The 26,115-nt window shown below is 44.1% G+C and overlaps 1 protein-coding gene across 1 annotated transcript in view; it reads left to right on the forward strand.

Moving 5' to 3' along the window:
* LOC114058005 (A-kinase anchor protein 13-like) overlaps window positions 1–24,204 on the forward strand; it is a 58,315-nt gene extending 34,111 nt beyond the window's left edge. The window contains exons 4-8 of the mRNA XM_027884934.1: window positions 1,664–1,847; window positions 12,824–13,013; window positions 16,264–19,126; window positions 23,655–23,731; window positions 24,192–24,204. Coding sequence (XP_027740735.1) covers window positions 1,664–1,847; window positions 12,824–13,013; window positions 16,264–19,126; window positions 23,655–23,731; window positions 24,192–24,194 — 3,317 coding nt within the window. The 3' untranslated portion in view covers window positions 24,195–24,204. The remainder of the gene's footprint in view (window positions 1–1,663; window positions 1,848–12,823; window positions 13,014–16,263; window positions 19,127–23,654; window positions 23,732–24,191) is intronic.
* The last annotated feature ends 1,911 nt before the right edge of the window (window positions 24,205–26,115 follow it).

A 26,115-nucleotide genomic window follows, 5' to 3' on the forward strand; every position in this document is an offset into this window, starting at 1 on the left:
TACTTTTCTTTTTTCTTTAAATCCAGGGCTGAAAACATTGATTAAATTCCTCGTTGTATTATTTTGAAATCATTACACTCTGTAACATTTAATACCAAAATCCTTCTCATTATTTACCCAAAGGCTGAGAATTTGTCTCTGAGAGAGCTCAGCTATTCTCTTTTTCTTCCATCAGCTGGAACTCCCATTCAGACACTCTCATGTATTCAAGGCAGCATAGTTTTTTTGCTTTACGGTAATCAAGAGGAGGTTGGGGGGAAGGATTGGTTTGTAGCCCAGAGACCTAATTTGGAGTCATTCGGAAGAGAAACAGTGCCAGAAAGCCTTTGGTTCTTGCATACAGATTAGTTCTTCAGGAACTGATCCAAAAAGTTGGGAAAAATCGTGTGCTAGACGGGGAAGAACTGCCCCTTTTTGGTTTGTTTTGTTTTTCACTGAAGGTCTTAATGATGTCCCTAAAGAAAGTAAGTAAGCAGGAAAAACAAAAGCACTTTGAAGAAGTGATTTCTCTTGGGGGGCACAGTTCTTAAGGAAAAAATACAAAATTAAATCCTAAAGCCATTTTGTACATACATTTTAAAACTTGATATATAGGTTTGGCTGGCACCCAAATTAATAACCCAATAAATCATTGCTGTGATATTAAAGGGTTTATACAAAGTGTGCTCATTGGCATGGCTTTCTGAGACCCAGTTGGTGCTTTTTTTGTTGTTGTTGCTGTCAGTCAATAATGAAATCCTTTGTTAATTAAAAGAACAAATTTTTATTTCTCACAGTTTTTTTAACCCGATTGCTTTTACCCTTCATACAGAAATAACAGGCTTTGATCTGCAAATGCTGGATTTCAGCAGTGCATCTGGAGCTCATTTCTGGTTAAAGCTTTTCAGAGCATCGTTTTAGGGCTCCAGCTTTTGGAGTAGGGGGATATTTTTCTGAGATGAAAGCTCAGGCTCAAGAGTGACTTTTACCAAATTAGAAGGTCACGGTTATTAAACGCAAAAAGCAGCAGCAGAAATTGGGAGTTTATAAATGCTTCTACTCAGAACGACAGAGCTACTGTATAAAGCTGAGAAAAGTTGGTCTGAGGCAAAGAAAACCCTTGCTTTTTTTTTTTTTTTTTTTGTCTATATGAGTTTTTAAACGGTTCTCTTTTTATAACTGCTTTGGATTTATGCTTCAAATGTAATTGATTTTTTTTTTTCCCATGCCTTGGGGCAAATCAGCGTGCTATTAGATAGCAAAACTTGTCCGTCGCTAAAGCCTGGTCCTGGGTTTGTGAGGAGAAGGCTTGGGCATCTAGGAAAGCCCATCTGACCATGCTCCGGTTTGGAAATGCTGCATCTTGGTGGTGGCTGTGGATGTTTAGGAAGTGGTGGGTTTTTCACATTGACTTCTGTGGTCAATCTCACCGTGAGAGGTCCTGAGCACCTCCAGTCCCACTGTAGCCTGTCCCTTGCTTTAAAATACTGGTGTCTCCTGGATGTTGGCAGCCAGAGTGTTTTTCCAGGTGTTGCAGGTTCCTTGGCTTTCGGGCTGTCAGCTCCATGCCAGCCGCCGTGTGTGGTAGGGCTGGGAGGTGGGGATACAACATTCCCCTAACCCACAGCCTACAAATTCCCATTTCTTTCTTTCCTTTTCCTTTTTTTTTTTCCCCCCTTCCCAGAGAACATCCCTCGGGAGACACTGATGCATTTTGCGGTGAGGCTGGGTCTGCTGCGGCTGACGTGGTTTCTGCTCCAGCAGCCGGGTGGAAGAGGAGCTCTGAGCATCCACAACAACGAGGGGGCAACGCCCGTGAGCTTGGCCTTGGAGAGGGGCTACCAGAAGCTGCACCAGCTCTTGACAGAGTAAGGATGATTTGCTGGTTCCTCTGCTGGTTTTCTGTTCTCTGCCATACTTGGCTTTGCTGTGCATTATCCCTGAATAGTGTCTAAGGGCTATACTCCACCCTTGAAGGCAATTTTTATATAATTTTGCTTTTACCTCTCTTGCTAGCAGCAATGGGGGCAGGTCCTGAGGGGTTAGGGGAAATGCAATAATATTGTTATGTTCTCCTTTTGTGTTGCACAGTGTTCTGCTTCCAGCTGTCTCGTAAGACCCAAAGTGAGTCATTGTAATATTGACTAATTAAGACAAACCTTATGCAAACACAAATGAAAAAGCTTTTCTTTGAGCAAGCACAGCTGCCCAAAAGAAGGGGGTATAGCAGGTGTTGTGGTGGTTGACTGTTGTGTTCTTACTTTTTAGACACGGAGTTTTTTAGTTAAACAAAATAATGATCATTGTATTGAAATAAGGCAGCTTCTTGTAGAAAATAGATATATACCAGTATAGGTAAAAAAAAATTAGGTAAGAATTAATACAAATATTTAACAGAAAACAGTTCTCTTGTAAGTGGTCCTGAGAAGCAGCCGGGTCTTACAATACACAGCAAGGAGCTGGTGGCATGAGCATTTATTGCACTGTTTTACAAGGAATCCTTTGGAAGATTGCAAGTTAGTTTTGAATAGCAAATGTTTGGAGATCTAGCTGTAATAGCTGAGTCTAATAAAGACAAAGAGCTTAAAGAAGTCCCGAGGGGGGTATTTGTAGAGGAGAAAAGATTTGGTCTCCGTGTGTGTTATTCTGATGCCTGGTTCTCTTAAGCTTTGTTATTAACTTTGTTTTTCTGAATCGAATTTTCAGATACTTGGGGTTTATGTTGAGTGACTCAATGTCATGTTTAGGAGTGTCCTGTGTTGTCTACATTATCACGCACAGTTTCTCCATTACGAGCTGTACATTATTCTGCTTTGTGTATTTGTTGGGTGGAGAAAATATGATCTGTGTTGGTAGAGTGAGTGCATTGAAGTGTCATCTTTAAATACAGCCAACCATATGAAATATGGGGGTGAAGGAGAAGGTGCAGGATGGGATAGGACCTATACCCTAACCTTCTGCCACCCTGGCTGGTATTAATACATGGATAATGACAGTGTTACTTTTTTCTCCATCGTGTTCAACAGTCATGCTGTGAAAACAGAACTCTCTCACAGGCTATCTTTTAAAAATGGAACAAGCAAATTCTTCCTATAACTGCAGCAAAGTTCTCCAAGGTGAGACTAACCATGTTAACAGGCTTTACATACTGTCAAGAAGATTAAGTCGGCCAAAACTTGATTATAGAGCTCAAAGCAAATACTGCAACCTGAACGTGAGTAGAGCTGGTGATTTAAGTAGAAATAGGAAGTAAAAAAACTATTACAACAGCTATTCATGCATTTGGTGGAGTATTTCACAACTGGCTCCAGTACTGGAATGGCAGTTCTTACTCAGTAGAATGAAAAAAGAACAGTTCTGGGATTCCATGGCATTGCCCTGTGCCATTGCCTTTAATGGATACTGCTGGTGCAATTCATGGGATTTCTCTGGTGACCTTTACAGTATGTCTTTGAAAATAAGACACAAACAACTTCAGTAATGTTACCGTCAGGATCCCAACTCCTCTTCTTCTTAGTACATCCTTGAACTGTTAATTATGGTTTGTTTTCCTATTGGACTGCTGGGTGGAAGTATAATGTATAAACATCTGACAGCCATGCTGCAAGTCCCATGACAGTAAAACCCCTCCTATTCCCATTAGGCCCTACAGACAGAAATCTGTGGATGTTGAAAATCATAGTCCCCTTTCTCAATGGGTGAGATGGTGGTGGAGCACCCTGGTATGACCTTGGGGCTGACTGGAGCAGTGGGAGCACTGTGTGACACTGGACTGCAAAATGGGCACATCCTGATTCCCCAGCAGAGGTTTTTTTATTGCGCTGAGCATTTTCTGCAATAAGATGGGATTGAGGCTTGAAAATCCCTATGGAGAGGAGAAATACAGAGTTTCAAAACACAGAAAAGCAGACAAATTCCGTGAAGAGAGTGTGTGTCATTTATGTGCTGTCAAAACACAAAGGACACTGTACAACCTCCTTTCTGCCCTCTGCTTATGCGCACGCTGTATAATCCATGCACGCAAATTTGGCACACAGCTCGTCCCACTCAGCAAAATACAGAGCAGCAACGCATGTTAGTGAGGGCCCCTACAAAGGAGTCATTATTTTAACAAGTAATTAAACTGCACTTTGCCAAATAAATGAATGCAGCATGTTTTGTGATGCATTATCCTGGGGGGGAATTTATTGTTCTCTTTCTTGCTAATTCGCAGGACCCTGCATTTTACAATGATTCTCCCAGCCAGCGTTGGGAAGGGGTGAAATTTTGCCGTAATTAGGATACAACCATTAAAGAGCAGTCACAAAACATTCTCCCTTGTTGCAGTTTTGCTGTGGTTCGGCTGCAAGTAGCTTGATTCAGCTGCAATGTAAATATTTTTCTCAGAAACTAATTACGCTGGTGACATTTTGTATTTCTGTTTATCAGATGAACTTTCTCTTTTCGGCTGTAGCAGTTCTTTATGAAAAAAAAAAAAAAAAGAAAGATGTTTCCTATTTAAATTCTGTAACCCTTCAGGTATTCCTTTCTTTAGTCTTGAGCTTGTGCTCTGGCTCTTCATCGTCAGACAGGAAAGGTGTGTGGGCTGGTTCTGTCAACACTAAACTGAGGAGCTGTGATAGAGATCGTGTAGGTCACCAGAGATGGAGAGCAGGGTGCTGGCAGTAGCATTCATTAATAAATATTCATACAAGAAAATAAATATTCACCACCAATAAACAGTCACTGGTTGTGTATCATTCCTGAGGGTGCTTGTTTTACCTTTGAAATGAAAACTGCACAGCAAATATTGTCCTGCGGTGCAAATGGGATAGGATAGTGCAGAAGGGCAGGAGTTTTATAGGGAAAAAATATAAATAAAGATTCATAAATTACAGTATTTATATATATATAAAAGTATGTGTATAAGCTTTTTTCTAAGAGCATTCTTGTTTGCTTGTTAGCACCTTGCTTAACGTATGTTGTTGTTTATTTTTTTAAATACAAATTTAAAGACAACTTTTAACTATAATTTAAAGAAGTTATCATTACTTGAATGAAAAATCTTTGGAAGCCAGGCCGTTTGCATAGCCCTCTCTGACTTTCAACAATTTCTGAGTGTGGTAGGAGCGAGTTCCAAAGTGAAGGGTCCCTTGGTTGAAGCCTGTTGTTTGCCCAGTGTTCGAGTTGGGCAGTGCTGGCTGCTCCGTGTTGGCTCTGAAGAGGCAGCACAGTTATTAAGCAGGCGGGTAGTACTCTGTGAGTATTGTGTGAGTAACTTGGCCTGTGCAGCAGGACAGCTGCAGCATGCAGGAGTCGATGTTTTCCAACGCAGTCGGTGTAGTAACACAATCCCCCTGCCAGCTCCATGTTCTGCCGTGCTCTGCACGGCAGCGAGGAAAATGGCTCCAAGACACAGCGAGCGTGCGGAATTGCAGAGAAGTTGGAAGTGCTGCCTTGTAAAACATACAAATGCTGATTTTGTTTCTGATTTCATTTCTGTCTAGTAACATTTTTCGCTCCCCAGTGAAGCCAAATGGTTGTAGTTGCTTCACAGCTGAGAGTGATTTACGTCCCCTGAAAAAGGGAAGTGAGAGAAAGTAAAGCCCATTAAAAAAAAATGACTTCCATCTTTCTAATCCCTGCAAAGAAAAGTTTCAGACTTGTAACAGTCTTGGAGTTTTTTACTGTAACATTAGTTTTAGTTTTGCTGGTTTCTCTACTTATTGCTCTAAAGCACTTCTGCAGAGCTCTGGGATTGCTATTGCTTCAGATCTCCTGGTAACGTCCAGGTGGCTCAGTCTGTGAAATTGTTAGTCAGTACAAGTTTGTATTTCCAAAACTAAACTGATTTAATTAGCACACATGAGGAATAACTCACTGGTAGCAGAAGGGTTTTGTGAATGTTTTGCAGTCTGTGATTATCACTTGCTATTGTTCTGATTTTACATAAGTAATTGGTGAAGTCTGGGCTGTAGTCTTTGTGGTGCCTCTCAAATAAGGAAGCTTTTTCAGTGACTTTACTTTTATAGCTGAATACACTTTTCTGCTTCTCTGAGCCAGAGCTGTAAGAGGATTTGCCTTGTCTTTTACTTTTGCACCCCAGTTTAACAGTTCCTTTAAGCAAGTGTTTAATTTCAGAAGTATCCAGTTCATGTTCAGCAAAGATTAAGCACGATCTTAAAACAGGCACTTCTTCTGCTGCCCTGCCAGATTGGGATGGTAGTTGAAGATGGACTTTTTTCACAGAATTTTGGTGTTAGCTTGTTCAATTAAATTCAGTCTTTGCATAGGCCAAGAGCTGTCTGTGGTGCAGATGCTCTCCAAAGTCACTGGTTTCCTGGGGCTGAAAACATTGCTGTGACTTCAGGGCCAGGAGTTGGCAGCTGTATGGGAACAGGGTGCTTGTGCCCTTGAGAATGTATAGGCTGAACCCTCCGTTCCTGTATGAACCTTGCAAGCTGAGAACTAAGTGTGCAAAGATCTGAGTCTCCCCTTGATCACTTCAGTTCCTCCTGTGTTTATTTGGAGCATGAGCAGGGCACAGCTGGGGATGTGCAGGTGGCCAGAACGTTGCCACCACACAGGTGATGCTAGGCATATTTTTAATTCTATTTCAGGCTAAGCAGAATCAGGGGCTGAAAGATTTATTTAATTAATGTTGATGTTTCTCCATCTGTTTTTCCACCCCAAACCAAGCAACAAATGCTTTTCATTGCAATTTGGGGTGCTGGATTTAGAGTATGGCTTGCTATGATGTGGCAGGAGAGCAGTTGACTTTGTCTCTTAAGTGCTGGCACAAGATTGACATTTAAAGGGGGATTCAAGGGTATTAGAAGGGCAATGAAAGAGAGCTCTGACATATATATGTTAAGGTGATGTTTAGCTCCAAAAGCATGGAATGAGTAGTGATCTACAGGGTCTCGTTTTGTGGTTACGCATTGCTGAACTTTGAGATTTTCAGTTAAAACATCATCATTCAATTGGTTGAACATCACGATTAGAAAGATGCTGATGTGCTGTGGGTTTGTTCTGGCCACAGCAGAAGAGCAGACTGGGGAGCAGGGGGACAGGGAAACCTGGTGTGAATGTGACTGAGTAGGAAGAATTTGTGTTTATCTCTTTCCACCTACTCACCCTCACAGTTCTCCAACTTTTACTTACTTCTTAGTGTGTCCCACATTTCCATAAGCTTGTATTTTCATTTGTTGGCTCCCTCCTCTCCTTTGTTTTGTATTTATCCACCTCTGAATATGAAAGAAGGCTTTGTCCATGTGGTAGAAGCAGCTTTTTACTGTCTCTGATTTCCCACTTGGAAATGGTAGTCCTGGGAGATGATCATGGAAACAAGCCTTTGAGGATGAGAAAGAAGAGACTTAGAAGAGATTTGAAAAGATTTGGTAAGATATGAGAAGAAAATTATTTCCCCCCCCTCAGCAATCCTGATCTGGAAGTGATCCCAAAAATTATAGGGGCCATAAGTGCTGGACAGCCTTGTGTGTTTGGTAAGGGATTATGATAGACAGCTCTGTTTCAGGATAAATTTAGAAAATGCAGATAAGTGGCTTCCCAGAACTGCTGGGGTTTTGGCCTCGGGCATGGGTTAGCTGGGTTGGATACCCAGTTAGGATGCTCATACTTAGTCTCTGGAGCAGATTTTCTCAAAGTAGTGGCATTTATGGTGGGGACTGAAGTTTGAACAGATTATTGGAGAAGAAGGCTTTGTAAACAGCTGCATCAGAGGCTGACAAAGCAATGGGTTCATCCCTGGGTTGTGTTGCAGAGCCTGTGATCACAGTTGCTTGCAGCACATGGAGATGTTCTGCAGAGACAAGTCTTCCTTCCATATCACTTGTCCTGATCTGAGATGCTGTTTTTAGCTGTAAAGAAAAACAGTTTGCTGGAGTAATCTCCATGACTGTACTTTTGTATGTCAAATGCAATAAATGGCATCTGTTTTCACTCTTGAGTGTATTTCATTAATTCACCTAAAATTTCTTGTGTTTACTGATAAGACTTCAAGTTGACATTGAGTTCTCTGTTGCACCAACAGCTCCACATCGTAAGCAGAGTACCCTTCTTGTTACATAAGGCTCTGAAAATAAAACACATGGAAAAGTGCATTTAATAACAAGTTTCTCTTATGGAATGCAGATTGTACTTTCTGGCAAATATGTTGATGACAGTTTGTAGCTGTATTTTTACATTTGTTTTTAATGTATAATTAACATAGGAGCCTAAGAAATGCATGAGTTTAGGAGCACAGACCCTTTGTGGTAGGAAATACTGGACATGCTTCCTTAGGATATGTGTGCAAACAACTGTTGAGAGACCAGGCCAGCTTTTTCTCTCCATAATTTACTACTATATAGTGTGTTGATCAAGGGACCGAAAAGTTAGCATTAAATATTTTGAATCCATTTATTAAATATTTAATCTGATATTGAAGGATAGGTTATACAATCCTGAATTCAATTTGGTGTTGGAACCTACTGCAGTTTGTGAGGGGTTAGTAATTATTTCTTCTTCAGATGAACTTCAACTCTTTCCTTCAATATCAAAACTATTCAAATTAGCAATCAATATGTAGCATTTTCTTACATAAGAAATGTTTTTTAATTTGTCACATGAATCTAGGAGCTGGTGCTTTCAGAATAAACCCACAGCTGTTGTCAGGCTTGTAATAAGATCCTAAGAGCTGACAGTGCTGCTCAGTTTGTTTTGTTTCAGCTCGGAAATCTGAAGGAAATCCCCAGGAAATAACACCTTGAGTTCCCACACTGCTTTCCTTGCCCCTTTATAAAACTGTGGGATAAATCTTCCTAATATGAGGTTTTGCTTAATTCATTGAGGCTTTTTTCTTCATCTTCTGATCTCTTCCTCCCTTCTCTTCCTCTGCCCTCCGGTTCAAACCTGATATCTGGGTACGGGAAGATGCGCCAGCTGCGAACACCGGCACTGCTGAATTTCAAATTATTACCAAGCACAGTTCCTGCAGCTTTTGAGGGTGGGCAGAGCTTTTAACTCAGAGGTTTTTTTGTTCTCCCTTTCTCATTTATCTTCCCTTGTCTTAAAAATCTCTTGCCTGTATCTGCAGGAAGCCAGGAGCTGTGCTGTCCCGGTGCAGGCACTTTCCTCTCCTCCGCGAGATGAGAAGAGAGTCAGCACATGAGTACAGTGTGTGGCTTCTTCCTGAAAAGAGATGAGTCTGCTTGGGCAATGCTGGGAGGGTTAATTAAAAAAAATTACTTACTTATGTCCCCCATACCTGGAAGTGTTCAAAGCCAGCTTGGATTGGGCTTGGAGCAGTCTGGTCTAGTGGAAGTTCTCTCAGCCCATGTTGGAACTAGACAGTCTTGAAGGTCCTTTCCAACTCAAACCATTCTGTGATTCTATGGTCTGTCATTTTATCTTACATGCCAGATGGGCAGGAGGTGTTCCTGTGGTTTCAGCAATCTGATCAGCACCCAGATGGAACAGGGCATGGCCTGAGAGTACTTTGGAGCTTTGTTTGCTTCTCCTATCTCCCTGTTTGGGGTTGGCATCCTTCTTTGGGCCACCTTTCTGCAGATGAAGGGCAGGCTGGAAAGTCTGTCCTTTCTTGCACCGAGCAGTTTTCCTTCTGGGTTTACCTCCGTGGAACAGGAAAGCAGCAAGGGCAAGAGCTGGAGGACTTCTTCCAGGCTTTTTTAGTGGGACATGGCATGGCATGGTTGGGCAGAGGGTAGAGCTAGTAAAGACTATCAGCTCTAAGTGAACACTATCTTGCTTTTTTTAACAAGATACTTTCTCCTGCAAAAGTTGGGCTTGGAGATGATTCATATGAAATTTTCAGTTCACTTGGTATCTGTTTTGTATTTTGATGGGAAGCTGTTGAAAAAGGAGAATGAGAAAGAATTGACCCAGGATGGACAGATTTCCTTTGTTGCTGGCAAACTGCAGTAAGCTGGATTTTTGTGCTGAACAGAAGCAGATTTTCAGACTTCTTGAAGGTTGGAATTTGTATACATATTTTTGTTAATAAATCTGCAGTAAATATTTGCATATCTGTTTTTATCTCCCAGCAGATCAGCTTGGGTATGCACTTCTATACAACCAGGACAAAAATTCCAAGTCTGGACAAAATAAACATCTTTCACAGCCAGGAAGTACAAAATACATGACTGCAAAGCTTTTTTTCCTGGAGGAAAGTGTGTTTTTGTCATCTCTCAATAAAAAACAGGGTTTGCAGTGAGACATGCAGGACAGGAACAAACAGTGAAGCTTAGGGTATGAAGACAAATGAGCAGGAGTGTCTTCATATGAGCTTGGAAGTGGCCTTGGAAGTGATTCCCTGAGCAGCAGGAATAGCTGTGTGAAAATGAGTTAACACTTGCAGATCCCCATTTGTCCTCTCTGCTGCAGACCATAGTGCTGGAATGGAACAGTTTATGAAGGGGATGATATGAAGGAGTCAATAGATTGAGCCATTCATTTTCTTATTGCTACTAAAACTGAGAGCTTGGAGTTTGTACTTGGCTGGATGTGAAAAAGAACTTGGTTTCTCAAAAGGTTTAAAGCTTTTCATGAATTGTAACACAGACTGGCAGCCTGAGTATGAAAAGAAAGTGCTGTCTTTGTAAGCAGAAGTGATTATTTGATCTGTCTGGGCCGTGTGAAGGTGGCGGGTTGCTGGAGGGGTGGGGGCACACTCACGGTGCTACAGGAGACTCTGCCTGTCATCTTGCTCCAGATTTCCAGGCTTTTGAAGTCACTGAGGGTCCTTTGAGGCTCAGCAAGTCACGCAGGCTGCTTTGTGGGTGCTGATTGGGAGATGCCTCCAAGTGTCCTTGAAGCTGATGGGAAAGTAGAGCAGATTTATTGTACTCAGTTCTTTTATCTGGCTGCTGCTGTCCCCATGAGTGGGTGACTGTGGGTTTTGTGCTCACTGCCTCGTTGTACTCTGAGAGTGGCCCTGAGTACAGTGGTTTCTCATACATGACATCTGAAAAGAAAAAGACTGCAGACAGAAATGTCTGTGTTTCCTTGATAAAGGAAGGTCATTTCTTTAGTCACTTCTAATGGCTCAGTTGACTTGAGTGCCTCTGTGGATTTATGCTAATCACCACCAGAAACTGGATGCTTCATTCTGTTTCTCTATGGAAATATTGATTCAGCTTATATCAAGTGTAATTCTGCTGAAGGCAATTGATTTGAATGGTGGAAGTCATAGGTTTGCTCTGTCTGAATTTCCTGTAAGATTTAACCCAAAATGAGTCACAGAAGGGAGTAGATCGTTTTACCAAGGCAGAGCAGGGACAGTCACTGCCACCACCATCGCCTGCACAGGTTTCTCTGCCATGTAATGAACTGTTTGACTGTTTCCCCACCCTGCTCTGCCCATTCCTGTTGCTGATCATGGTGTCATTTGCTCATTATGACTTTGCTTTCTAAATTGCGTGGCATCCCGGAGAGCCCTGAGGTTTGCTGGTGGGCACTTGCCCATAAGAAAGGTTTGCAAGTTTTAAAGTAACAAACCTGTCAGTAAAGAAGCTGAAATCTATATGTAGTTTTACTTGGTTGATGGCATACGTTTGCTGTATATGTACTTTTTTTAATTCCAAATTATTTGAAAAAAAGTTCACAACTCTGCCACTTCCAGGGAAATCTGTAGCTGTGCTGCAGAGGGAGATCTAGGGATGGCTGATTCTCTGCAGTGGGGAAGGGACATTGTAGAATCATGGAATAGTTTGGATTAGAAGGGACCTTTAAAGGTCATCTAGTCCAACCACCCACCCAATTCTCTGCTGGGGCTAGGTCTCAGTAAACGCAGCCCTGGAAAAAAGGAAGACAGAGAAATTCCCATTTCTCACACCCTTGAGCAGGTCAGCATCTTCTGTTCCTGCAACATTCCTGTTTGGCTCCATGTCTCTCCTCGGGGATGCAGGGCTTGGTGGGGCGCAGCACAAGCTGCTCTGGCTGGGATGATTAAAACAGATTTTGGGTTTCCTGAAACAGTTCTGATTCAAAATGAAATCTGTGAACCTGAAGCTTTAGAAGAGCACCTCAGTGTTTCCTCACACCCTTAAAGGGCCGGTGTAGCCACTGTGCAGCTCAGTGAGACCTGAGGAATTACTGCTTTGAGTAGAAAGGTCTGCAAAATCAGCGTTTGACATTCAAAAAGAGACAACTCAATAGAAATGTCTGTTGAGTACATTTACCTACTGAGTTATTTTTTCATTCTGATCTATAGCATCTTTTTTTTCCTTTTTTTTCCTTTTGATTGGTGCAAAGAAAAACCGTAATAATGCTGCCAAAGAACAGCTGTCTCACAATACTGAGAAGGTCTTGCACAGAGGCAGTTTCACAGAGCAAGTTAAATTCATTTCAGGAGTGACAAAATTGCTATGATTTGATGGCGGTTGGGTGTTTGTGAGCAGTGTGCTGGTTTTGGTGTAGAAGTTGTAGCATCTGTGTCAATCCTTGTTCCCTCCAACTTGTGCCTTTGCAGGTCTGTCTTTCAGGTGCCTGTTGTTCTTTGGCAGCTGCTTTGTTAGTCTCCACCTGTGATAAATTCAATTTTAAAAGTAGTTGTGCCCTCTGCTGCTAGTCTGTCACGGTCTAGGGTAAAAACTGCAGGTCTCTCTACCTGAGAAGGACCTTGTGAAATAAAGCTTGTGGCTGGCATTAACTCTAAATCACATTAATTTTCAAGGCCAGGCGTGCATTGCGTATTTGTCTGTCTGGCCCTGGAGCCGGCGCTGTGCTTCGCTCGGGCCGATGATTAGATGACTGTCTAGAGTGAAGGAGAGCGTGCGTGTCCTGCCACGCAGCATCCCCTCCTCACCCGCTCATTAACCTGCCCCTGTTTTTTTTTTTATGGCAGGGAGGAGGCCAGGGAGCCAGACTCGTGGAGCACCCTGTCCCACACGGTGCACTCGGGGGACTACAGCGTGAAGCACCACCGCGGGCTCGACGTGTACCTGCTGACGGCTGAGGCCAAGGAAGGGGCGGCGTCCAGCTGGGAGAGGGACATACGGCACCTCCAGATGCACATGCAGAGCCACCAGCACAAGGTGAGGAAAAGGCTGAGGTGGTGAAGGAGAGACAGAGCTGCCTGGTTGCTGCTTAGCACCTGGGGAGGGCTCTCAATAGATAGGCATCCTTCAGGGCATATTTCTTTAGGCGTTTTTTGGATGTCGTTATGACGCCTGCCTGTTTTCTTCCTGTTTGAGCATGGGGAGATCTGATAAAGCTGTATTAGGCAGCAAATGTTCTCTCTCAGAAGAGGAGCAGGCTCAGGGCTGTGCAATGTCTGCTCTGTTTTGTCTTGTGGACTCTCTCTGCTCCCCCCTCTTGCCTTCTCCATTAGCTTGGGACCCGCTTGGATGGGCAGGGAGACCACCCTGGAGACATGCTGTCCTCTGGCAGCTGTTGGGCAGCTAAAGGTTGGTTCTGGAGTGAGGCTGGCTTTGTGGGCAGTGAGCACAGTGGGCATGTCTGTTCAGACAGAAAGTTCACAGTCAGAGATGAGTCTGAGGGGAAAGTCTCTGGGGCAGGAGAAAAAAACTGTCTCCATAACACCTCAGTGTAGGATGAGCCTGCCTTGGCCACAAAAGGTACGTGTCTGTAGTGCTTCCTTCACTGTGCTCCTCTCAGACCCCATGGTGGTTGGACAGCAGGAGCTGCGGGGCTTTGGAAGGGCTTCCTCTCCCTGCTTCAAAGTCTCAGTTGGGATGGGAAGGTGAAACAGCAGAACACTTCTGTGCCATTTCCCAGAAACACCCTCTGTCTTGAGCAGCTACCATCACTTGTGGGTGTTCCTTCATCGGCTCATGTAGCTGCTGTTGCAGAGGTGCAGGATCTAAATAACAGGGTATTTTTGTTCCTTTATCTAAGGGAGGGGAGAGTTGTCTACTGGAAGCAGCTGGGAGGATGTTCAGAGGTATGGACCATCCTGGGCCATTTTCCCCCTCCCCATGGTACCTGAGATGTTAATTTCTCCAGATCTCAACAGGAGTTGGTGGCATGAGTGGCTAACCATGAAATCTCTTGCCCTTTCTATCAAAAGACACTAAAGCATGGCCAACATATCCAGCTCACTGCTTGTTTGCTTGTGCAAATGCCAGATGAGTACATTTTGCCTGACAATGAAATCAGAAATAGACTTTTCTTTCCACCACTGTTTTATTTCACATCTAATCTGATTTGAATTTGGAAAGCAGCCCTGTAATTATTTCATTTAGGTTTATTTCAGGTCAGTTGAAAGCCAGTTGGCTTCCTTTGGTGATGGCTATATTTTTCAGGCTATCAGCAGAGTAACTTCACTGTGAGGATGTTGGGGCTGCTGCGACCGCTCCTTTTGAAAATCTTGCTTGTTCCCAAGTGTCACTGTTGTCGGTGTCTGTCCATCCTGGCTAGGAGCCAGAAGCATGGTGTCCATGCTCTGCTGTGGGGTTACAGCCACCAGACCCCTGGCACAGGGTCTGTTTGCCCTTGCAAGAAGTAGCTGCAGCCTGTGGGTACCGCTGCATGCAGAGCCCTGTGTCCCATCCCTGGTGCTACACAAGCACAGAGATGCCATGCCTCCAATGCTAACCGGTCTTGGGAAGCCTCAGGGAGTTCTGGCGTAGCTGACAGCATATATGGGAGCTGGGTAGCAGGATTGTTTTGAAGAGGAGGGAGATTCATGGCAAACTGACCAGAAGTACATTTAATGGTCCGTGATTCAGTGATTCTGTGGCACTGCTCAATGTTTGCAAACCTCAGAGCACGGCAAGACAAGTAAACACAATATCCTCGAGGTAGCAGTGATGATTTTAGCCACTATTTGTATATGCAATACCCAGAAGTTCCCTGTGATGCATCATTTAACATATTGGCCACTTTAATATTCAGGGTGTTTAGGCTGACATTTTTGGTATGAATTTCAGTTTCTCTGAGAAGTCTTAAGATTTACAGGGAGCTGTTCAAGTTAGACTTCTAGGACACGTTTGTTGTGGTTTTTTTTTAATATTTTTACACAGAAATGCAAAAAAACCCCTCAGATTTCACACAGTTCATTAGAGTTTTGTGTTTGTGGAGAGTCACAGGCACTTAGCAAGAAACCAGTGTGACCTTGGAAAGTTTATGGTGCAAAGCCCCAAGCAAACCAAGGGAGCTCTGTGGGGTGTACGTTGAGGGATTGGGGTTGCTCGTTAATTTAATAAGCCTCTTCTTCTAAGATGTGAACGTTGATGTATTCTCTTCTGCAGAGAAGAGAATATGAAAGGAGCTATTGAAACAGGCGGTTCTTTTTAAGTAAAGATTTGATTGTATCAAACTATAAAAGCTTGACAAAGCAGATGCTCTGGAAGGAAAATGCAGATTAGAGGAGGAATTGAATATGTTGCTACTGTTCCATGATAATGCATATATTAATTTTAATAGTATGTCATAATTTTGAAATTTTTATTTCCATTTAGGAAATAAATTTCAGATATTTAATTACGCCTGCAATTCTCAGGAATAGATTAGATGATTAGTTCAGTCCTAGGAGCAGTGGTGTGTTTGGACAGTGTCAACCAATGCCCAAGTCTGAAATAGCATTTCCATCCATGTAGAGTAAATTGAGCAATGCTGGTGAGAGCTGGGGAGCAGTGTTGGGCAGGGATCTGAGGTTGCTCTTAAACAGCATTTGCTTAAAGCCCTTTGGGACTGTACTGGTATATATTTGCATTATTTGGTAGACTGAATTCTGCTGTTTACTAATCTTGAATTTAAGTGCACTCAAGAAATATGACTACAACTGCTTGAAGAGCAATTACCAAGATTACAGTTCTTCTCAGTGGTGGCAGATGGTGTAGCAAGGGAGTAGAGGGACAGATTTCAGCTTCGGGGTGTTCAGTCTGACCATTAGGAAAAAATTCTTCGTGGGAGGGTGGTGTGGCATGAGAACAGATTGCCCAGAGAGGCTTGGGTACTCTATCATTGGAAGTTTTGGGGACTTGGCAAGATAAAGTCATGGTTGACCTGATGTTGCATTGGCAGCAGTCCAGTCTCAGGCAGGTGGTTGGACTAGATGACCTTCAGATGCTCTTTTCAACAAATGCTTCTGTCATTCTAATAATTTCAGTATTACCTTGTTCCAAAAGCAACATGTAAAATACCCACTGAAGTATATTTATAACTCTGTCCTGGGTGACACTAGGTAGAGCTACAGAGGGAGTGGGAGTCAAGTGGAGTAGGATTGTGTAGATAAAGATCTTGCACATAATGGAGACAGGGTAATTGTGTGACAGAGTAAAGTAACACTTTTTTTGTGTGTGTGTATGTGTCTTGTTACAGAGTTCGAGACAGCAGACAGAGCCTGTACTGGGGGATTCTGGAGACAGCTGTGCTAAAGGAGCAGAGCCAGATGGTCGCCTGACCACTACCTCTCAGAGCCTTGAAGAAATGGCAGGAGAAGAAAGGCAGGAAAACCCATCTGATCTGGTTCACCTGGACTTTGGGCAGCTCTCAGACCAAACCCAGCAGAAGGAGAAATGCAACAGCAGGAGTTTGGGAACTTCTAATGATGCACCCAATAACTTGGTTAGCCTGGGGGATGGAAACAGCCCAGAGTCATTCTGTGAAAGTAAAAACACAGAGATATTGTGTAAAAAGGAAGAGGTGGGGCCAACCTCTGCTGAAGGCTCTGGGACTGTATCAGATGAGAAGGAATGCACTGTGAGCCCGTGTGCAAGTGTAAACGGTGCTGTAAATCTTCCACCCTCTGGAAATACAAATGAGGCAGCTGGAATGACATCTGCTGGAGTTGTTCTGGATCAGGCTGGCTTGGGCAGTACAGATATTGCCCATCAGGAAGTGCGAGGTGCCGAGCAGTGTGCAGCTGGCAGTGCTGCTGCTGTGGTTGCAGCTGCAGGTGAAGCCCCAGCTTCCTCGGAGGGCCTGGATGTGGTTATGGGCCAGGCTGAATGCAGGAACTGTACCGGGGCCGCTGAGAGGGCTGCGAGCCAGCGGCAGGGAGAGGATGGGATGGCAGAGGCGGGCAAGAGGACTGCAAACCTGGAAGAGGAATCTCCAGCTGAGGAGGAGTCAGCCAGTGCTGCTCAGCCCTTACTCAGTGATTTTAATGGCACTGAGTGTTTAGATGGGGAGGATGCAAACATGGGAGTGGCACCGGCCTGGGACGGTACAAATGCAGGTGGTGGCACTGGCGATGTCCCTGATGACCTTTGCAAGACTGGCGATAACAAAGAGACTGGATCGTGCACTGCTCAGGTAAACGGTGACTTCGTGGAAAGCCAAGGCAATGCCTGTGTCACAGCAAGGCAGGATATTACTGCAAGCACTGGGGAAGGAATACCAGCAGTGAATGGGGTGAAGGTTCCTGCATGTGCATCAAAACCTGATCCTGGTTCAGAGATCCATCACAGCAGTAAGAGCAAGGAGCGAGAAAGGCAGGTGGAAGCAGGTTGCACAGATGGAAAATCCAGCTTGCCCTCACTGGCAGGCAATGTGGAAACTGATGGCGCTGATGCTGAACCTGAAAACAGCGATGTTGGTGGAAGCGGTGCAGAACCTGAACATTGCCAGGAGAGCAGTGAGATCACTGACCATGAGGCTGAAACAATGGAGAGCAGTGAAAAGGAGCCAGTGGGAACTGATACCAGCAGCCCCAGAGATGGAGGAAGTGTAAATTCTGCAGGCCAGGAAGTTGATGGCTATTGCCTTTCTGCTGCTCAAAGTGGCAATAAAGATGAAATGGGCAACAGCTTCAAACCAGTCACTGCTCAGGAGAGCGAACATGAACCTGCTTCGCTCCCTCCAGAGGACGTGAGCACAGGCCTGGCAGAGAAGGAGCCTGCCCAGACCCAAGCAGAGACAGCAGAAAGTGCTTCAGAGCAGCAGGGGCTGAACAATGAAGTGAAATCGCCCACTCCCCTGCCCAGAGAAGAGGGACCGGCTCTGAGTCAGGAGGGAGATGCTGCAGTGGCACCTCCTGGGCAGGAGGCAGCTCTGCAAGGTAATGACTCTGGATTAGTGCCATGTGCCAGTGGTGCAGACTGTGCCAAGGATAATTTAATGGGCACACCCTCTGCAATTCATAATGAGGACTCTAAACAAAACCAGGAAGCAGTGGCGGTGGGGGCAGACTCAGCAGAGCTCTCCTGGCAGCACGGTGGGGTAGCTGCCGGCAGGCCTGGGGACCGTGCTGGGGATGAGGGCTCCCTGGAGCAGGGCCTCTCTCAGGCTGAAGGAGGCAAAGATGAGCCTGAGTGGGAGGCTCATGCGAATGGCAAGGAGCAGGTTTTGTCAGAGGAACTTCCTGCTGCTGTTGTGAAACCCTCTGCCTGCAGTCTCGGGGGACCCGTGGTGGGCAGCAGCAATGTGGATGCTGGGCTGAAAGAGACAGTCCAACCTGAAGAAGCGTGCAAGGCCGGAGCAGTGGCCACAGGAGAAGGCACCATGCACGGACCTGCACCAGCAGATGAGTCACTGGGTGCGGAGAGTGACCCCTGTCTGAAAGCAGGGCTGAACCAAGAACGTGATCCCAGTCAGACCCTGCAGCGGATCTCCCCGCACAGCAGCACCCCCGAGTTAAAGGACACCTCAGAAACGGGAGCCCCAAGTGATGCCTGTGAGGGTAAGGAAGTACTGAGGCCGGTGACGATGACCCCTGTGGCAGCATATCCGGAGGAGCAGGAGGATTCGGAGAGTGTGCTTCCCCGGGCTGCACTCCAGCCCATCGCAGAGGAGCCCACGTGCGACAGCGACTCCAGCACCGACACTGTTTGTCCGGCCAGTGAGACAGATGCTGGTCCTGTTGGGAAAGCAGCTCAAGGGGAGGCTTTGAATGAGCCTGATGGAAAGCAAAGCCAAGATGTACCTGAATTGCCCTTCTCACCGTGTTCCTGCCGTTTACTTGCTGTTGAGTCACTGGAAAATGAGGGAGTGAAGAGTTTGGTATCGGCAGACGATGGCGCCTCTCTGGATAAAGTTCCTAAAACAGTAAAAAGCTTTGATGCAGTGGTTTTTGCAGCAGAGACACCTTGTTCCTCTGAATTACCAGCCCCAGAAAAAGGGGTGCTTGAGCCCCAGGTTGCAGTGGACGTTGGAGTCAGCCTTAATGGAGAAATGGATTTAAGTTCCTCAGCAAAGAAGAAGAATGTCAGCCTGGCAGTGCAAGGAGCTGAGCCTCTCACAGGTAGGAAAAATCCTTTGGTTTCCTACTTTTTAGATTTTCTTTGTAGGCGTGCCCTCTAGCATCTCATCAGCAAAGGAAGTAAGAGCTGTAAGCCTGCGCTGCAGAGGAAGTTGTAGGGGTTTGGGGTTTTTCTTCTGAGAAAGGAAAATTTTGAAATTACATATAAAACCTTCCAATTCAAATGCTGGGATGGCGCTGGAGGTAAGAACAGGACATCATCTCCTTTGACTTTGTACAGAAGAATTTCTAGCACACGAATCCTCCCTAAGAAGGAATGAATGGGAGTAAGGTATTTGGAATACTTAATCTTCGAGTTAGATGCTTTCATGTGGGCATGAGGGTTCATTTCCTTAGTGCTATTCTCTCCCCTTTATTTTTGCTAAGATGGAATCAGAGGGTTCAACGGGGCTGTCCTGCCTTTTCTTTGCTTGTCTACTTGGAGCAGCTGCAAATGTCCCTCTGAACTGCCCAAAGCTGTTTCCTAATTGGCGGCATTAGGTCATTTTAAAAAGCCAGCGGGCCCTACCCCCACCCTCTTTTCCGGGCTTCAGAGCTTTTTTGTCGGGCAGAGCAGCCGGTGGTGCTTTCCAGTGCATTTAAGCAGTACTGGAACTCAGATGATGAGTTTTTCCTGCTGCTGTCGGCTGGGAAGCGGAACGGGCGTTCCCCGTGGATGAGTGTGATGGGGGAGAGCGGTGGGACTTGGGGACAGCTCAGATGCCTGGTGTCCGTGCAACTGGAGCTAATAGAAAACATCATAAGGTAACTCCAAAAAGGGAAAAAAAGGGGGTAAATTGAATAACAAAAAAAAAAGGGGGGGTTTGTTGCTCCAGACTGGAATTAAATGATAGGTGAATTTGGTACTGAAGCATGGAGCTAATCTGATCTTCATATTCCACCTGTTCAGACAGCTGTTAAATGGAAGCAGCTGAACTTTTTCAGTTGCCATTTTTTTTTCTCTGCTGTGAGAAAATGCTATAGTGCCTCTTGCTTTCCCAGCACTGAACAAACAAACAAACAAACAAAGCATTTAAACAATTAAAAAAAAAATCTGCTATGATATAAATCAAGAAATTGTGAAGTTATAAAGCTGTTTCACTGCTTTAATGCTGGGACTTGGTTTTTTTGGTCTTAATGCAATAGAGAATGATGGCAAAGCGTTTGTTCTGATACATGATGGCAGAATAACTGGGGGCAGGAGAAAGGATTGGGGGGGCTCGGTGGTGGGTCCAGCAAATCCCTTTTTCATTGAGTTCAGGATTTTTAGGACACTTCTGTGTCAAGAGATAACCAGTAACCATGAGTCAGGAGATCATTAGTAAATAAGCAGAAAGATTTAGAAGTGGATTTGAAAGCTGTTTTTAGAAGGAACCTGTTTTAATACTGTGTTGGTTTGACAGTTCAATAGGATGGGAGTGGCTGTAACTCAATACCTGGCAGGGCTCCTTTTTCCCCGGGAACCTGTGGCTTTGTTGGCTCCCTCTGTGCAGTCCAGGTCTTTATCTGTGGTTGGATTCTTGGAGGCATGACGTTTTCTAGGCAAGGTTTTAAAAGGAAAAGGGCCTAGACAGTCCAATAAGAAAGTAGCTAAAGTAGGATAGTGATGTTAAGGCATCATTCTGTGGTAGGATATGGAAAGGGGTGGGGGAAAGGAAGTGATCCTGTTACTGGTTTAAAATAAGTAAGGATTTAGATCTAAAAGGTCTTGGGATACAACGGTCTGACCTCTCCTTAGGCAAAAATTGTTTATTTGCAATGAGATGCTGCACAGACCAAAAGTTCAACTGTAATAATTTCTCTTGAAGTACTTCGGGATTCTTTTGAAGCAAAATGTTAGGGAAATGCAAATAAAATATTAGCTTAAAGCAGAGACAAGCAGCTGCTATGGATCCAAGTTTGCTATGCGAAATGTTTTAGAAACTCACCTTGTATGAAGCATCATCTAGAACTCTGACATGGCAGTAATTCAAGAGAACTGATTTATTGTTTATTATTATTGCTGTGTACATTCTTCATGTCCATGTCTAGCCTTGGGTGGCACATTTTGTGTATGATTTCAGTGGTAGCCTTCAATTCTTCTTTGCTGTGCCAGTGCTGGGCAGTTTTCCCTGCAGGCTGGGTTTGTACAGAGGATCTTGTGTCCACGACAGAGTCGTCAGTGCACACAATGAATCACATCTTTTTTCAATGGAATACAATGAAGCCTTCCCAAGGGAAGTGTAGGTCATGAGGCCATTTCTCAGAAACACGTGTAGTCAGAGGGTTTTATTGTCATGGTAACTTATCAGAGATGTAATCAGCTGATAATTGCTGTTACCATTACTCCAAATCATTGAGCTCTTTAATTTTTTTATTTATATTGTGGAGCTACTCCCAAACATACACCTGTTTATCTCATTGCCTCTGCTTAGTTTCCACCTACTCCCTAAGCAAAAACTTCAAAAGGCTAATTTCCTTATCCAAACAAATATCTAGTGACTGGTCATAACACTGAAGGAAGGTAATGAAGGTGGAAGATCCTGCTTTCCTAAGGCATCTCCTCCTGCTGTTGGCTTTAGACTCAGAACTGCATTGCAGCTGAGTAATGGGTTCTGCGAGCACATTTTTTGCAAGCCAGGCAGGTAGATACTACTCATTAAAAAAGAAGGGAGTTAGGATATGAAATCATACTACAGTAGCCGGGCTGGGTGAGAAGAGAAGAAATGGCATGAATTTATGCTGACAAAACACCTTGGAGTAGTTGCAGTTTCTTGGCAGAAACCAAACCTGGCAACGTTAGATTGTATGGTTGGGGTTTGTCATGTTAGATTAAGAAATACTGTAATTACTGCTCCATAGCTTTTCTCCTGGGAGAAATATCCCAGTGTATCTCCTGTAGATCTCAGCATTTCAAGAAAACATTCGCTGACAGATGGAAGTATATCACCCTATTTTGAACTCTACCAGTCTTCACTTCATACTTACCAGGGACACTTTCCCTATGGAAGAACACTTGGTATTTCCTTCCCCCTGATAGAGTGGCAGGATGAACAGGTAACAAATGTCACTAATGGGACCCCATGTGTAATTAGGTGCTCTGTGCCCAGAGACCTCTGTGACAGCATTATAGAGCTTTTCCTTTGAGATACTTTTCTTAACAGAAGTTTAGGAAAAAGTGGCAGAGTACGAAAAGTTGTTCTCTTGAATTTCATCCTGAGGGCACATCTTTGTCCTCCAGTTCTTAGGCAGCACAGGGTATCACTACACCCTTGCTTCTTCCATCCTCAGTGCACTAAATGTTTCTTCCTTGAGTGTTCTGTCCTTGGACCAATATCTGACCCATCACGGCACTGCCGTGACCCCGAGCAGATCTCCCAGCAAGTGGCACTCAACGGAAATTTGTTGCTTTCCCTCTGATTTTTGAGTCTGCCCACAAACTCATCCAGCTGAGACAAAATCATTGCAAAACCAGATAGTCCCTAAAATCAAGGGTAGATTTGAAGCCAGTGGAAAACCATTGGTGACAGTTGTAACATCAACTTCCCCGTGAGGATGGGAGGCTCTGCTTGCTAAATCCCTGAACGGTAAACTCACTGCAAACACGCGTCGCCCTTAAGAAGGCGTTGTCATCCATCCAGTGTTTGTTTTTAGTAGAAATGAGAGAGGGAGTGGGATTAGAGGGGGGGGTTTAGCCCTGACACAGCCACTTTCCATCTGGGCGGCTTTGGTCAAATCGCTTCACTCCTCAGAAAGTGTCCCGTGTGTCGTGAGAGTCATTAGCTTAGGGTTGAAAGCGAATTAGGATGTTGACTTCATGCCAGGAAAAGGTAAGCTGGGGGAACCCCTGGGGAATGGTGACTAATGAAAGTTTTGTTGGGCAGAGAAAGCAGCTGGGACATGGTATTTGTATTACTGTGGTAGTGACACCATTGTGAGAGCATGAGGAAGGGGAGAATCAACCGTGACTTTGTAAACTCCGGCAGCAAAAGGGTTTGCCTTCCTAGTCCAGAGGTGGGATTGTCATCCTTAAGGCAGTGCAGGTGGGATGAATTTTTGCAGTTTATAGATTATATATTTTTTTTCAACACTTAAAATGCCTCTTGAGAGAAGGCAAGGCTGGTTTTTTGAGTTATTTTTTGGGGTTATGGTAAGAAGAAAAACAGCAAAAATTTTGCTTCTTTATCTAGATGAAATGGAGCCAAATAAATACATGGGCAAATACATGCAGATGTGCTTGGCCTCACCTTCAGCTTTTCAGGAGTTTTACCCTGTGCTTGCTGCTGTTTCATAGTTTCCTTCGGTCCCAGACACGATAGTTGTTAAAACTAATAAAAACCAGGGGGGAAAGTCAGGAATGAAACCAGATGTTAGAAGTCAAATGGACTTGCTGAAGGGGTTTAAATGGACTTGTTGAAGGGGTTTGGGCATTGAGCTTTCTTTTCATTTTGGGGTGGTTTTTTTGAGACTGTTTTGAGTAAACAGGAAAATATTAGTAGCACTGAAAGAAATTTGTTTTTAAATTACCTTTGGGGACCCTCTGTTTTCACAGGGAAGCTGGAAATGAAAACTGAGGACGAGGTGGATTTTCTGAAAGACGGCACCGGGAGCGCAGCCCGCGAGGAGGCGGTGAGTGCACGTGTTGTCACCTTGTCTCTTGCTGTGCTGTTTGAAGACACGCCACCGCTGCTGTAACCAGCCACCAAACCTGCTGGTTTCCTTTCTGTACCTTCTGCTGAACAGCCTCCATCACCATGACGTTGTTTTAGCCTTTTAAAAATAGTCTGGGCTTTTTTAGACCTTGCATTTTCAATCGCTGGATTAAGCCACCTTTATGTTTTCTCAGCCAGTGACAGAGAGATTGAGCCACGAAGTTGCTTGTGGGGCCTGGTTGTACCAAGGTTTCTGTATGATTTGACAAAAACCATGTCCTGAAATGTACTTGGGGTTGGTGATGCTGTGGTGGAGCCAGCAGCACTTTCAAGGTCCCTGCACCCAGCTGCTGCCTGCGTGGTCCTGGAGAGTCTCTCCATCCTTCCTGTGCTTTGTCCTTCTGCAGAGTTTTTGGTAGAAGGAACCGTGGCTGCAGTGAAAGCTGGTGTGTGCACAGACTCCGAGGTCTAAAGGCATCATTAGCTGGGAGTGTTAGTGCCTTAGCTGGAAGAAAAATGAATAAAGGGAAGACATATAGGGATCAAATGTGGGGTGAAAGCCCATGTTGTTCATGTTGGTGGAACAGTATAAAAAGGTCATGCCAGGAATCAGGAATTTGTTGGTTTTGTTTTTTATTACTTGTGCTTTGCCATATTTAAGGACTGTCTGTGACTAAAAGAGAAGGTGTATACTGGGCTTGATGTGAACAGAATTTTGATTTAAAGCACCCCTAATACATATTCTGCTTTGTCAAGAGCTGTGTTTTCTTGGTGTGACCTTTCCTGGCTGGATTTGCATTTGCTGATGTATTTTATATATAGTTTCTTGTACCTGAAAAAGTGTTTTGTAAATGCTAAATTGCTGTCAGCCTGCGTTGGTGCACGTTGCCTTTGAGCAGCTGTGTTTGTGTGTTCCCCTACCATTATGAAGCTGTTAAAAGAGAAAACACGGTGGGGATGAGTTCACACTGCAGGGTGGAGCTCCAAAAATCTTTGCTCATCATGCAATAAAGCTCTTTGAGCAGCAGAACAGTCTTGCCAAAGCTTGTAATAAAATCAGGTTTATTGTGTTTTTAACAAGTTAAGGCTTAATTTCTGAAGCTGTTTGCTCAGTGAATTAGCCAGGGACTAGAGAAAATAACTTTCCAATCTAAAATTTCTACTGTCTGATAAGGAAGTCTGTCATTACTGGAATATGTGAGTGTGAAGATGCTGATGATTTTTTTTATTTTTATTTTTACTGACCTCTTATTAAAGGTATTCCTGAACAATACTTAGGAATCTGGTGGTAAGTTAAGATATCTTTAGAAAATGCAAATTAGGACATTGCCTTTTCCTTTCAAACAGACATAAAAGAAACTTACTGCATTTGGCTTCCATTTTGCATGTTTTACGGGCATTTTGATTTTTGTGTGTGTGCTTTCTTCTCCCTCTCCCTCCCGCCTCGTCAAACACCTCTTTAGAAATCTGGCTTTTCCGAGGCAGGAATGGGAGTGCCAGGGGAATGGAAAGTTTGCTGCAGGACTGACAGGGTTTCCTGTTGCTAAGTTCAACAGAAACAAAATAACAACTGCACTATATTAAGGTCATTTGAAAAAAAAAAAAAAAAAAAAAAAAAAAAAAGGAGTGGAGGGCTTATAAATAGAGCTCCATTCACACGGGTAGGCTGGGCCGGAGCTGGCCGGTGAGAGCCACTGCACAGTGTGCATCTCCTGCCACGTCCTGTCTCTGCTTTATTTAGTGCTGGCTCTTTTTGTAGCCAGAAGTCTTTCAGGTGCTTGTTGCCTTCTTATTACAGAGCCATTTTGTGGTTAGTAAAAAGTGGTTTTCTTAACTTGTTGCAAATAGAAATGTTGTTGCTTGCAGCTGGTCAGGAGCTGCAGGTATTTTGCAGTCTCACCAGGGCTGTCGGCAGCTTTGGGTCTTGGGAACTGTATTAACTCCTGTTTTATGGGGTTTATGAGAACTCTGCACGATGTGGAGAGCTTTTCAGATGCACAAGTTATGGAAACAAATATTTTGGAGTCTAAAATGTGCAACTTGTATAGTACAGTCAGGCTGAAGGACAGTAGCTTGAGCACACGGGGAAGAGAAGGGGGAAAACTCCTGAGCTGGGTTCTGAAGAATTAAAAATTATGAAGAGTTTTTAGAATTAGATGTATTCATGATGCCATATTACATGTATAGTACCAGCTCTCAGACTTTCCCCTAAAGTTATTTCAGAAGACTCTGCCTGAGAGATGCTCTTGTGCATATCGTGGAAAAGCTGCTGCTGAAAAATGTTCAGGAAAATAATGGTCTGTAGGGTTATAAGCACTGAAGAGAAAATAATGGAAAAATTATTTTGCCAATTAAAATGGG

The sequence above is a fragment of the Empidonax traillii genome, unplaced genomic scaffold (genome assembly GCF_003031625.1).
Source record: "Empidonax traillii isolate 1590-97213 ecotype Southwest subspecies unplaced genomic scaffold, ASM303162v1 scaffold158:size1480230, whole genome shotgun sequence".
Taxonomy (NCBI): domain Eukaryota; kingdom Metazoa; phylum Chordata; class Aves; order Passeriformes; family Tyrannidae; genus Empidonax; species Empidonax traillii.